This window comes from Telopea speciosissima, chromosome 6 (assembly GCF_018873765.1).
Source record: "Telopea speciosissima isolate NSW1024214 ecotype Mountain lineage chromosome 6, Tspe_v1, whole genome shotgun sequence".
NCBI classification, from domain to species: Eukaryota; Viridiplantae; Streptophyta; class Magnoliopsida; order Proteales; family Proteaceae; genus Telopea; species Telopea speciosissima.
The window spans coordinates 56,368,025-56,382,440 of record NC_057921.1 but is presented as its reverse complement, the minus strand read 5'-3'; the positions used below and the strand labels follow the sequence as shown (position 1 = coordinate 56,382,440).

The 14,416-nt window shown below is 38.2% G+C and overlaps 1 protein-coding gene across 1 annotated transcript in view; it reads left to right on the top strand.

The window, feature by feature from the left end:
• Window positions 1-3,778: 3,778 nt before the first annotated feature.
• LOC122666183 (leucine carboxyl methyltransferase 1 homolog) overlaps window positions 3,779-14,416 on the top strand; it is a 40,933-nt gene continuing 30,295 nt past the window's right edge. The window contains exons 1-5 of the mRNA XM_043862323.1: window positions 3,779-3,942; window positions 7,822-7,910; window positions 8,022-8,164; window positions 8,906-8,953; window positions 9,653-9,734. Coding sequence (XP_043718258.1) covers window positions 3,863-3,942; window positions 7,822-7,910; window positions 8,022-8,164; window positions 8,906-8,953; window positions 9,653-9,734 — 442 coding nt within the window. The 5' untranslated portion in view covers window positions 3,779-3,862. The remainder of the gene's footprint in view (window positions 3,943-7,821; window positions 7,911-8,021; window positions 8,165-8,905; window positions 8,954-9,652; window positions 9,735-14,416) is intronic.

Sequence of the window (14,416 nt, the reverse complement as noted above, 5' to 3'; positions counted from 1 at the left end):
GCGATAATCTTGGTGCTTAGCGTATACATTGTGAGTGGGTTTGGTTGGTTGGGCTTGTTATTATTATTGCATTATATATTATGTAATCATTATAATTAATAAACATGTTTGCGCATATTGCATACTTTTATATATAATTGTTATAATGTTGATTGGTAATGTTGTACCTTGATGGGTCTCGGTGCTGGTGGGTACGGTGTGTGGGGGCGTGACACAGGGAATCTCAACCCAAGCTTGTTTAGGCTCAGGGCGGGCCAAGTCAGGCTTGGTCTGACAAGACCAAACTTACACACCTACACAAAATGACCATCCCACCCTTGAAATGAAATATCTCACCCATGTTGGATGCCCCTGTGCTGGAACAGTATCATGCAATTAATGATCAATAAGGATATCGCACTCTCCCACAGTCCCACCCCTTATGTATTATATGCCTTTTTCCTCCTAATCATGGTAGCAACAAATAAAACAGGTGATATCAATTGAATTTAATGGAATTGTTATGCTCTACTTGCAATCTTGTTTGATGACTATCAATTGGACATACCAATTATCAAGTTTGGTCGTCAACAATTACAAATGGACCAGTCCTTACATATATGTAGTAGTGAAATCTTTCTCTAACGTATCTTAAGACTACATAGGGGAAGAGGGAAGGAAACCTTATACTTAGGGTCCAAGGACCACTGTACTTGGGTGTGGCAATAAGTGTGTTTGAAGCATAAGCAAAGGGGACTTCTTCAAGGGATCCAAGGACCACTGTACTTGGGTGGCAAATCCTTAGAAGCCTGGATTGATCTGACAATGCTAGTTCAAATGATTCATAAGTTGGATGAGATCTCATGGGCATGAGATGGTTTTAATGTCTTGTATGATGTGAATTGCTTTATTAATTATTTTACAAAAAAAAATATATGGTTTGTTAATTGTTTTGGTACTTTTAGTTTGAAGAAACAACCTAAGAAGTTTGTAAGTATTGCTCATGCTCTATCAGCCTAAATAGTAATGGTACACGTGTGAACAATCTTCTAAAAGAAGAGACACATGTGCAACATATACTCTAACAAAAGAAGGCAACATACAAGGGGGGATTATTTGGCATAACCCCTCATCTACTAACTTTGGGACCTTAGATGACTTCATTTACTAGTTGGACCTCTCTACCTTTGTTAACTAAAAAATTTATCATTTGATGTCACTTTTGTACATAAACGTATAAGGAGGATATATAGGGTTACATTAATAATGGTTGTTGTGGGGGTGGTTATTTGGGCCGTCATCTGGCAACTTAGAGGATTCATATCATGATCAAAACTGTTAATGTCTTTTACAACTATTGATTAAGCTATGAACTACTGATTCAAATGGTCGAACCAAGTAGATTAAATGATCAAACTTATTGAACCGCATTATTTTGATGTACATTACAATTAACTTTATCCAAAACATGCACAACCAAGAGGGTTTGAAATCACAATCGTATATTTTTTTCCCCTCTTATATAATTTTGTTCCACAATGAAAATAGATTTGTATTTATTCAAATAAGAAAGGATCCACATCCCTCAAAGATGAAGAAGGAGAGTGAAACACAATGATTGGTGGAACTTGAAGCCACCATACCTTGGAAATACAAGGTTCAATATTATGTTTGGTGTGCATTATTATAAATACATTCTCATTATGTAGTTCACAGCCAAAATGCAAAACAGGCTAGATAATGTGTTCCATGATGGAACGCATTTTCTAGCATCCATGAACGAGAATGCATACTAAATAACTATTTTTCTTTTAATTACCTTAAAATATATTATCGGCCTATAATGCATTAAATGAATACATTCCAAACACAACCCAAGATTGCATCGAGCAAGGAAATGTGCTTTCCTCGTATGCTCTTAGAAAACATGGTAGAAAGTGAAAGATAAAAAAGATTGTAGCAAAGGGCAAACATATGAAAATTGATACTCCAATTAATCACCAAAATGGAACAAGCCCTTGATTTGATGTTTTAAGGAAGGAAGTCCAAGCCTAAATAATCCAAGGACAAGGAAACCCTTGAGTCTTGACCAACATGAGAAGTTGCTCTCACAAGAACAACTTCCTATTACCATTGGTAGTGTGTGGTACAATAAAACCCAACCCATCCTATTAGGAGGTCTTGGGTTCAAGCCTTCTGGTTTTCACTTTCCTTCTCTTATAACATGGGATGGAATAAGAACCGATAAAACAAATGTTCTTAATGTAACCCCAAGGGGCAATGTAGTTGGCAAGGGACGAGGCCTAAGGAAGTTGAAGGTTCTGAGTTCGACTCTGCCTCCCCCCTTGGGGCCACCCGCCTGAGAGGAAACTCATTGGTGAACATGGGGGCCCTAGTATCTCTTGGCTTGTGGTGTTGCGGGGTAGTGGATGAGCCATGGAGGATTTAGTCGGCCAAAGGCCGAATACCTCATGTTCCAAAGAAGAAAAAAATTCTTATTGCTTCGAGCTCCCGCTGATTTAACCATAAAAACAAGATGCTTTGACTGCTAAAAAAGGACCGCTAGGACCCTTTATCACAACCCCAAGACAAGGCCTTGAATATGCCTTTGGAAAGAGCCATCAACAAACAATGAATACGAGTCAAGTTCAGAATTACAAACCTAAACAAAAATGGAGCAAATTTGAGATGAGGCAGCTCGAGATGTGAGAATTACTTATATATTTTTCCAACCCACCCGAACCAGACTGGACTAGTTAGACAGATATTAGACCGCAAATCCCAGAGGTCGTCTGATTTTAGGAATGTTCATGCATTGTTGGCACCATAGCAATATCTCAATGTACGGACTAGGGAGAGGGATCCCTCCGACATGTGTAGTTTCGGTCGAAGGAGATTAGAGAAAACCTATAAAATAAAGGTAGTATTAAGACAACCCTAGGAATGCTATAGTGTTTTAGGTGGAGGCATGTAGTTTCAATTTTAAGCAACGTCATGGGAAACATCAAGAAATAGATCCTCTACTATGTGCCAGACCGTCCCACGTGTATCCAACGACTGGAGACACTCGGGATGCATGCCCGACTGCCTCCAGCCATTGCATGCGCACTGGAGAGGATCCAAGTCCAACATTGAACCCACTAAGGTATTATCATACCACCACAAACGTACAACTCAAAGAGCGTATGTACGAGTTGGACAGTGCGTTTTACAACCACATCATTGGTGAGGTTTTCATTTTGGTAAGAAGCAGTGATTTATTGGAACATGCAACAACTCATGGATTTGAGTGTTAACATAGCTCTCGTAGCCAAGGATTAGAAATTGGCCAAACCCGAGCATGTAATCAACAGAGCCTTCCAAATCAGGGAGTCAACCACAATGTTTTATCTCCCATGGAACATAATAGAAAGGGAAGAGAACTTTCTCCCTTAATAGAAAATACAAATAGAAAACAAGTATGATAAATGTAAAATATTATCAACAATCGGACGGATAAGAGTGACCTAGGGGTGTAAATGAATAGTCGAAATCCGTTTCCGTATCCGTTTAGCATTATTCGAATCCGTCCGAAACTAAACGGATGCGGATATGGATAGGCTATAGCTATCCGAAAAGCTACATTTACATGTAAACGGATAAAATATCCGAATCCGTATCCGTGTCCATATCCGTTTAACATTATCCGAATCCGTCCGATAGCTAATCGGATGCGGATACGAATATAGCACTATCCAAGCCGAATCCGATCCGTTTACAGCCCTAGATAAGACCTAGAAAACGTTGTTCTCATATAAGACCTAGAAATAATTCATACGGACTAAACCGACCCATTCCCTCCATCTCTTCGCTATATTTCTCGATTCCCAAAATTTGGAAAACAATGGCGAAAAGAGTGCCGGATTCTCATAGCAACACAGTAGCCGTTCAAGCTACCAATGACGATGCTTCTGCAAGTAAACTGTGCGTAAATAAAATCTCTCTCTCTCTATGGATTCTTTGATGTTTCATTGGGATAATTTGTTTATGAAATTGTCGGATTGATTTCGCATCAATGAAAGAAGAGTTTGTGTTTGAAGCCAAAGAGATTACGATTATCGCCTTAGTCGTCATTCTTAGATTTCTCACTAAATAGTGATGATAACCAATATTAGATGCATTTGGAACTCTCAATTAGTTTGTATCACAGAGTACTTATGTTCTGTAAGTACTAGACCACTGGAAGTGCGTTCATCCAGTATAGTATTGTAAAAGAAGGGCCGGCTCATTTGGGATGTTTTCAAATTCGAACTTCAAAGGTTTAAAGGCGGGAGGAACAAAGAGTGCATAAACTATTTAAAATTAGAAGAACATGACATGGATATATATGTAATTAACTGAGTACAAATTCTATCTTGTAAGTAGTTACATTAATGTTTTTGAGGAAATTAGATTCACTGCCAGCAAAATCGAGCTAGATAACACAAGATTTTTTAATATTGTAGCTTGCTTCTGTGATTATCTGCAAACATTCATTTATCATAGTTATCATTTCCTGAATAATGCTTTTTGTACCATTGATCTGTATAATGTGTTTATAGTGATGAATAAACAGTGTTAAGCTGCATATAATTTGTCAACCGGAAGTAGTTCCCGTCCTTTTTCTATTAACTCTCTCCATCTCTTTGTATTTCTCTTGCTTATCACCTTCCTTTTTTGTTGTTTTGGTACTTTCGCATGAACATGTCTAGCTTGACAAAAGGTACTCTTTTCTTACTTTCTTATCTATTTCACAGTCTAGGCACTACCTTCATCGGCCCATGAGAAATTTTTCTTAATTATCTTTTCAGTTAAAACAAGAAAAGGAACCTTACTGGGTGGGGGTTTGCGGAACTGCCAAATCTGATAGCGTAGCTTAATGGGTGACATATATGTCATGACGCAGCTCAGCTGGGGCCCAAAGGAAAACAGGGTAGCCCCTATTCCTGGTTAAATTTAGTCCAGAAGGACTTAACATATGGAGAAATAATCTGGGCAAAAAGTTTTCTACGTGGGCATTGTAGAGATGAATGTCCACACAGCCATCTGATGAGAGAATATATCTGCAATGTGGAGGGCTGTCTGGCCAAGGTTACTCACTGGTGAAATCTCATTGCCTGTCTCTATTATAGGGCCCACCATGTATTAAGATCTTTCCCACTATTCTCAACTGACAAGCTGCTGGAAGGCTGATATGGCCATTATGGCTCTTGGATAGATATGGTATGACTTGCTGGTCATATGTCAAATTCCACTATTTCTTTGGTTGAGGATATTCAGATTATTTCAAAATAAGAAAATTTTGAGACAGCGTACTAATGGATGAATAGGAAGACATTATGTTATTAGTACTCATATGTACATCTTCTGTTCCTTGTGTCCATGTTTTCAGCTACAAAGAAAAAGCAAAATAATATGTATGTCACGATGACCTTACATGAGCTATCTTTTTAGGAACCAGGGGTCTTGACTAATGTAATACTGATTTAAAGAGTTAAAACAGTACTAAAACAGAATGAAAAAACAGAGATATCAAATTCTAGATTAAGGAGAAAATCAATAGATTCAAATCAGATGGTTGGATCAGGCTGAAAGCCTGGTTGAGTTCCTCTTTAAAGGGGCTACTAATGCTTCTGAAAAGCTCAGCTTGATCCAATGGATTTATGGAGGATTCGTAGTACTACTACTAGGACGGGCAAAACTGTCAAACCAGAACTCAGATTAAAGAGCAAATTGCAGAATTAGTAAATCCAACAGAATATTAGTATGTACTAACCATTTCAGACTTAACAGATTTGAACATAGACCATGTCAATTTCAGGTTTTAGGCCTTCAAAAGCAATCCTACTTGAGGTAGGACTGTGTGAAATAACCAACATAACTGAAATTTGAAAACAAAATCTGGAAGAGTGCAATATCGATGGAAGGATTCTGAAATCAGAACTTAGCTCAACAACCGATATCATCTTCAAATTAGCAATCCTACTGAGAGTAGGATTGATGAATAGGAAGAACAAAATATGGACAGAATATCAGAAAATAGAATTGAAGAACAGTACCTTTAAGTAGAATAGAGAAAGAGCAATGGTACCCGGGCTTCCTGCCGCAAGGTGTTGACTGGATTCACACCAATCACACCTTGGTTCACACAAGGAAGAGCATACCATAATAGGCAGCAAGGACAAAGTTTTGGTAATATTAACTGACTAGGAAATTGAAATAATAAAGGAAACTGACTTAAAACAGGACTAGACTTACAGAATTCAATCCAGTCTAGCTAAAACACTTGATAACAATTAAAATAAAGAAATAAAGACACTTAAGTAATCCAGTATCCGTAGGCTCTACCCATAGTTTAAAAAATCGTTGAGATCTCGACCTGGTCGAGACAAGATTGTATACGAGATCTCAAACTTACATAGTTTCAGTCGAGCTGACCAAAATTTCGGCGAGATCTCGAAAATCTCGGCTAAATCTTGCAAATCTTGGATATCTCAACCTTGCGAAGAAACTACTCTCGTTTCTTCTTGAACACTATGACGTGGCATTCATATGTCATGTAGATGGAGGACAATGCAGGTCGGCTCCATCAAACCATGAGTGGACTCGATCCAGCACGTCATAGTTCATATCAATAGACAATCACGTGACTCATAAAATTTTGTATTGTTGGGACATGGAAGACTAGGGTGTCTATGACATATGTATTGTTCACTGTACTTGGGTGTCTTTGTAATATTCATTGTTCAGTGTACTTTGTAATTTCTACTTAAAGTCTTTAGCTATTTCTTAAATATAATTATTCAATATCATGTGTCTTCATCCATTATTGCATAATTTACTTGTTTTACTTGCCAATTATGTCTCATAACACTCAAACAATGTATGGAATAGGCAATAATACATTAGGGTTCGACGTTTACTGCCAACCAAGGGTGCAGATCCAAAACACCAAATTGGTTGTTGTTCCCCCCCCTACAATTTGAAGATTTAAATATGTTTATTTAAAACAAGCTTCCCTTAAAGTTTTGGAGACAACTATGGCCATTTGCCCACCGAACATCAAACCGGAAAGAAAAAAAATACATTGTCTCGCTGAGATCTCGAGATCTCAGTTGTCTCGACCTGGTCGTGATACCGAGTCGAGACAAGTTTTTGAACCTTGCTTCTACCCATATTATAGGCTCATTACAATGAAAAGCCATTGGATCAAACCCAACATGTACATAATCCAACCCAAAGCTTATTTTTAATAAAATAAGCCCATTTAGGTGATTTAACTGCTCACTGACCTAGAAAAGTTTTTTCCTGGATGATGATTTTGCTACATGTTGCAAATCTTAATTAAGTTCTAAAGCTTTATTCCTTGAGACTGAGATGCAGTCTTATCCAATTCAAACTATCAAGAGGAGGTTCACTAATCATTTCACAGTCAATTTCCGTTTAACTTATTTTTGCCCTTGGCATCACTTTGTTGCTACATAAATGAGTTCTCAGTTCTTCAATGTATTTCTCTGTGACAAAAATTTGAAAAAAAAAAAAACAGAATCATTGACTTTGCATGCTTAGGATTTATGGTAGATATGAAAAATTGGGTGCTGTTTTCTTTTGGTAGGATAATAAATTAATAATAGTAATTTTCTCTTTTTTGACTGAAAGATCGTGTGTGTGGGCTGTTTGCTGTGAGGGATGGTTAGTGGCAGGGCCTTCTTTAGGCATTGTCTTGTTTGCTGTTGGTTCTGTTGGGAGAGGCTTGGTAATTACTTTGTTTCTCTTCTCTAATACATGCCTTTTTTTGGCTGCCCACTCTCCTCCCAAAAAAAGGTCCTGCGTTAAGAAGGGATACATGAAAGATGACTATATCCACTTGTTTGTGAGAAGACCTGTGAGGAGATCCCCAATAATCAACCGTGGTATGGATCATTTTGATTCCAGAAATTTGAGTTGGAATATGTTTTTTTCATCGCACATGCTTATGCTTGTCTGAGCTCACTTAATTTTAGTTTGAAAATGATGTCATGAAGGTTACTATGCTCGTTGGGCTGCTCTTCGGAAGCTTCTCCTTCAGTTCCTCACTTACGAAAGGCATTCAGGTGAAAACGGACATCTGAAAAAGCAGATATTGTCCCTCGGAGCTGGCTTTGATACAACCTTTTTCCAGTTGCAGGTGCATGAATTTTCAGTGAGCTAATTGAGACTCATCAACATACTCCCTCATGAGCCTATCTGACCTTTGTTATCTTTTTGTTTTGGCTTTTCAATTGGACACACAATGTGTAAAAAAGCAGTCAAAGTGCCATGTAACGCGTGAGTGAAGAATACTTTGGCTATCTAGGATCCCTAGTGCCTGTAAACCTCATAATATGTGGTCACTAGGCAACAAAGTTGGAGACCCTTTTATAGAAAGGGTTTTTGAACCTGGTAAAATGGGAGGCAGTATTTGAGGGTGTTCCTTTTTGTGGGTGCTTGCATGCATGGCATTCACATCGTTTTATGTGTGTGTTATCAAGCTAAATTTCTTTCCACATCAGCTCTTGTGTTTGTGTGTTGGTGGGGAGGGGTAATTACTTTGTATTCTTCTTAATGAGGTGTTGATTTTTGTTTGTTATAACTTATATGTATTTTTTTCTTAAATTTAAATAATATCTCAAAACCTTCGTTCTAATGTGTCATCAACTAAGCTTCTATTGCCTTACATTGATTACATTGTGTACTGTTAGTCTGTTACTGATTCTTGATATCAATTTGTTGGTTCAGGTATTTTGACAAGTTTTCATGAATACTTTGATCTATCATATACTTTTCTGTTAGTTTGCATTCTTTGTCAGTCAATTAAGTCTTATAAATGCTATAATGCATATTTTTTTATGGAGCATATATATTTTTCTGATTGGATTTTTCCCACCAGGAAGAAGGGAATGCGCCATATTTGTATGTGGAATTGGATTTTAAGGAGGTGAGGATTTAAAATATTTGCTATCTCATGGCTTCTGTGTGCAATTCTGTGGCTCAATTTCTTGATCGGATGTCCAGTGACTGATTAAGGTGAGAACTGTGTAGAATGTGGAAGAAATTGTTTGGTTTATCTATCCAGGGCAAAAGGCCCCTTCATGGCGGTTTAGATGTCCCCTTTTACGTGGGACCCAGGTCTTCCATGTGGCAGATTGGATGGGGCCCAAAATTTGGGCTCAGGTAGGCCCCTAGGTTCCTTGCTCACATGTCATATTTCAGCCCAAATGGAGTTTGCCAACTGGAAAATTAGGGCTTCAAAAAAATCCAGGAAATGGGAGAGTGCACAGTTCTGGTCAGAGCGTGTACACGTGCATGAACGTGCTTTGGTATGCATGGCAATACACAGTGGGGAATATGGTTGAATTTTAGTCTGAAATTTGACATGTGGCCTATCTTGATCATCCCCTATATATCCAATGGTTCAAAATTGCCACATCATTTTGAAATGTGTCAGAATCCTCTCCACACTGGACCGTGTAAAGGCAAAACTGCCAATGCATTTTATTTGCTATAGGATCGGTTTATTTGTTTGCCATCAGTATATCAAAAGTTTTTTTTTTTTTGGTTCTTTCTAATGTTATATGTAAAGTAAACTTTATTTATCCGTTATTAGAAAATTTTATTCATTTTTTCCTGTTTATAGGTCACTAGTAAGAAGGCTGCTCTTATAGATACTTCCAATCAGTTGAAGGATAAAATTGGCTCTACTGCATTCATTTCACCGGGTAAGAAATTTGAATTGCAAGTATGCTTAAATCATGAACGTTTATCTAAATGGTTTCACATGTCATGGAAATTTTATGAGTTATGTCCCTTCATTTTCCTGATATTTTAGCTATAGATTGGTCTAGAGTGACTAAACAACAAAGTATAAAATCCAACCCAACAACATAACCCATGGTGCAGATTCACAGAAAGGAAAACTATTCTTAACAGCAGCGATAGGGTAGTATTAAGCTTAACCATCAGACCAACAGAATAGGGAACTGACACAAGATTAAACAACAGAATAGTCTTCAGTCCAGAGACTAATCTAACACTGAACAGTACAGTTACTGTAATGACAACCTGCTGTTCAAATTAGTAACTAGGGAAACCCTTGTTCCATAGGTCAGAATAGAGAATACTGTCAATATGTTGTAAAACAGTAATTGACAAACACAGTAAGATATTCCCACACTCTCGGTTGCAACAGTAAACCAGAAACTGAGTTGACAGAATAACTCTCAAAATAGCAACTTAGTGAAGATCAACAGGAATAGCCCTAAGGCCACCTCTGATGAACCTCTACTCCCAGTTCGAACGTAGGGTTTGAGGAGATCTTCAACCCTTAAAAAAATTAGCCACATCTGATGGCTAGATCACCAATTATGAATGTAAATAAAAAATTATAAACATAAGACTTCAATTTAAAAACTTAATAACACAAGTTTATAGCCATTGGATGGCCTTAAAAGTACTGTCAAAGATGGCCATGGGTAGGGTGAACAACATACTAGAAGATGAGCTTTAGTTAATGGATGGACGAAGAAATATAGCCAGCAGCAGGGTATGTCTTGGCTTCCATTAGGTTCCCAATAAAACTTGATGGAACATGGTAAAGCCATTAACATCAGCTTTAGATACTCTCCAATAAGGGCTTGGTGGCCTCCAACAGATCACAGTTGCAGAGTATAAAGCTGAAACTGAAAAGGAGAAAAATAGAGAAGGGGAACAAGAAAGGAGGGGGGGGGGGATATGACCAAGGCCTCTCACCTATGGTCTTTGTCATTCTCTCACCATAGTTGAATCTAACAACAAACAAAGCAAAAAGCTTCCTTTTTTTCAATACTTCAAATTGTGGGGTCCTGTGTAGACAGCCCCTCTTTTATTGATAAACAGAAACTGGATCCCTCCTTGCGTAGGAAAAGAGATCTCCTTACAATTTGGCATTCCTCTAATTAGAAACTAAATACAAAAGGAAATTTAACTTGTAGCTAAATTACAAAATAGAATCAATCCTTAAATTAGTAACTACTACATAAAAGAATCTATATTAAAATAGTAACTAAATAAAACTAATAGAAGTCCCTCCACACACATGGACTGTCTATCCCAATCCCAAAAGTGCGTTCTTCAGTTTCGCCTTTTGGGAATCGGATGATGAGAGGACCAAGGCTAGATGATCGTGTCTCCAGGTCAGCTAGTGGAGGAACATATGCCTGTCAGCGGGTGAAGAATCCCTTTCAGGTAAGGGAGAATGAATGTCCCTTTGGATGGAAGAGAATAAATGCTTCAGGTGGAGAATGAATGCCGGCACAGTAGTGGGCCTCAATCTGGTACACGAAAGTGGACTAACAGCTGTCCCAAAGTCTTGGTTGGCTGGCTTGATGGGCCAGGCTCGATGGTCTGGTTGTTGCTGGCTCTCTCTTCTCTTCAAGCTCCACTGACATGCATCATTTATGGCTCCCACATGTGGACATAAGATGGGAACTTTATTAGAAATTATGTATTTATTATTTACGAGTTCTTTACTATCAATAGAGGAGGTGCTCGGGCTACTCGAAACACTTCCCTTGGAATTTAGTGTTTGTGAAATGTGTTTAGCATCAACTATGTGGTTAGTGACTTTATAAAACTTATAAATCATTTATATGAGAAAACTGAGATCATTTTAATTGTGCAGAAAATGAAAATATTTTGTGTTTGTATTTGCAAAGGATCTAGATTTCTCTTTGTAGTGCTAAGTTTTATTTATTTATTTTTATTTTTTATATCAATTTTCAAAAGACAACGCTGCCATCACTGTCCCAGTTGAATTTTAAACCCAAATTAAAGAGCTATTCTTTTAATGTTTCCCCTCCCGAAATATGTGTCATTTGGCAAGACCAATGGCAAAAGAGAGTCCAGCAAGACAGATCTAAGGCATGATAGACTTGTTTAGAATGAGAAAGAGCAGTTACACAAAAGCACAAACCAGAACGCCACGACGATTACCGTCAAGGAGCAACTTTGATAGACTGCTAGGTGTTTTCAGATCTCGTCTTCCAAACTGTAGCTATAGCAATGATAGAAGCCACCCAATTTCATTTTCTCAAATTATGAACCTTAACATTTTTTCTTCCAACACCAAATCAACTTTTCTTCTCCTTTCAATTAGCATTTTTCTTGTCTCGTCCTCTCTTTGTATCTTTAGGCTCCAGTTGTTTCCATGTAAAAGGGTGGAAAAAGAAAAGTTTCTGTAAAGTAGGATTTCCACTGTTTGTCTTCATGTAAAAAAAGGCATTGAAAAAGTAGGAAAATTTACATGGAGGAATTTTTTAATGTAAAATATCATTTGCTTGGATTTACAATAAAACAAACAAGGTCTCAATTGAACCCAAATAGGTTCAGCCTGTCTTTTTTTTTGAGTCCATTTTCCAGCCTGTTCTAATTTTGTAGGTTGTAATTCCAGAATTACACTCATGTTTTAAATACTGCCGTTTGGAGACAACCCCAATTCTCAGGTTTAATGCAAGCCACAGTTTTGGTTACTGTTACCCCTTTTTTAGATGTTTCCATGCTAGAAAGCTGTTGAACCAATAGTATATGAAATATTGGGAAGTTTCCGAACCACATGCTGATATGGGGCCCATACGGTTTCCTCCATTCTTTTGCTAGCCAGCTTATGTAATGAAACTGCACCCTACTGTTCCATGCTACTCCTATTTTAGTCCTATTTGAACTCCTAGTACAATGATTTGAGCTCTTAGGTCATTGTTACTCAAAAGGTTGAAGTGTAGGAGCTATTCCAATACGACCCCAAAACAAAGAAGACAATAGAGGTTCCTCTACAAACTCCCAAAACAGGTATTTGTGGTGCACACAGAAGATGTTATGTGAGAATATTGGAGGTGAAGCTAATTCATTATATCTGTACTCATTAAAAGAAATTGTCATTCCCAAAAACATAAGTGAATGTCCCTTCCAGTACAGGAAAAATATCAGCTCAAATGGCTCCCATTATAAAAAATATTGGAAATAAAATTTTTTCTTCTTTTGGTAGAAAATGCTGAGGTGTTCAGTGAACTATATGTCTAGATCTGTATAGCTTTTCAAAATTCTCCCAAGTTCTACTACCAGTTTTCCGGCGCTTGCTCTTGCTTAGAAGTGAAACAAAAACCAGGAAATTGTTAAACCAATAATCTGTTAAACTTACTGCATCCATTTTTCATATTTCTACTTATGGTTCTTGAAAGATAACGCGGAAATCTATTTTCATGTGTATGCTGGCAAGACAATTGTGATATATATTATGAAGGGGGTGATGCATGTACTTGGCTGGACTGATTTGACCCATTGGGATTCCTAGACCACAAGGAACCGATTCCAAACTGGGTTGTTGGTTCAGTAGGATATTTAGAGATTTATTTGTTTATTCAGGGTTATCTTGTAATCTTTATTTTTATGGGAATTAGGATAACGCAAGAGATTGGTTTCTTTATTTGACGTTGTTGTTCCCAGGTTGACACTGAGGGGGGGGGGGTTGAATCAGGGTTACAAAATTTTCTCCCAAATTTCACTCCCACTACTGTTCCCTAACTCACACTGAGGATCCCTCTATATGATGGCACACAGAACACACACTGGCACTCACCCAAACCTGCTGCCAAGAGCTGAGATACCTGATGCTGCCTTGAGCTGATATCTAGGCACTATCCCACTGACAACCACTGTATCCTGTATCACTCTCTACACTGGCAATGGATTGCTGTAAACGGCCCCCCACAAACACATACGCAAAATTGTAACTGGCTGGGCCACTCTCAATTTTACTAGTTTGCGCACATAGTCGTGTGACACACCTTTCCTCTCAACCACAGACATGCGTACAATTTTGTGGCAAGATATACCTGGTGTGTACACCCATCTTGCAACAGAGCACTCCAATATCCAACATAACAAGCATTCACAACACAAAGATATACGTGCTTTGGCAAGCTGCCTACGTGAATGGGGTAATACCCTAACCAAGTTTTCATATTATACACAATACACAACACTATTTTGACTGCTGCAACGGCCTAGGTGCCTTTACACCTGCTTCAACTCTTGCAGTGCAAGAGCAAGGGCTTCAACACCAAGGTTTACACTACTTCAACAGTGAAGGCACTACAACGTCTGTAGGTCCAGCTGAACACCCCCAAATATAAACTAAAGTGGGCTCACAAAGCCCTAATCACGAACATGACTTAACCTCCATCTGGTCGACTACCAAGATAATTCGGTTGACTGCTTGAGGCATCCGCAACAGGACTTGGACATCTGGAGGCTTACCGGTCGACCACCACTTCGTCTGGATGGATCCGATTGGCCGCTTGGGCACACAATTGATGCTAGTTTCTCTCAGGAAGATTTATCTACACATACTGGTCGATCGCTTGTGCAA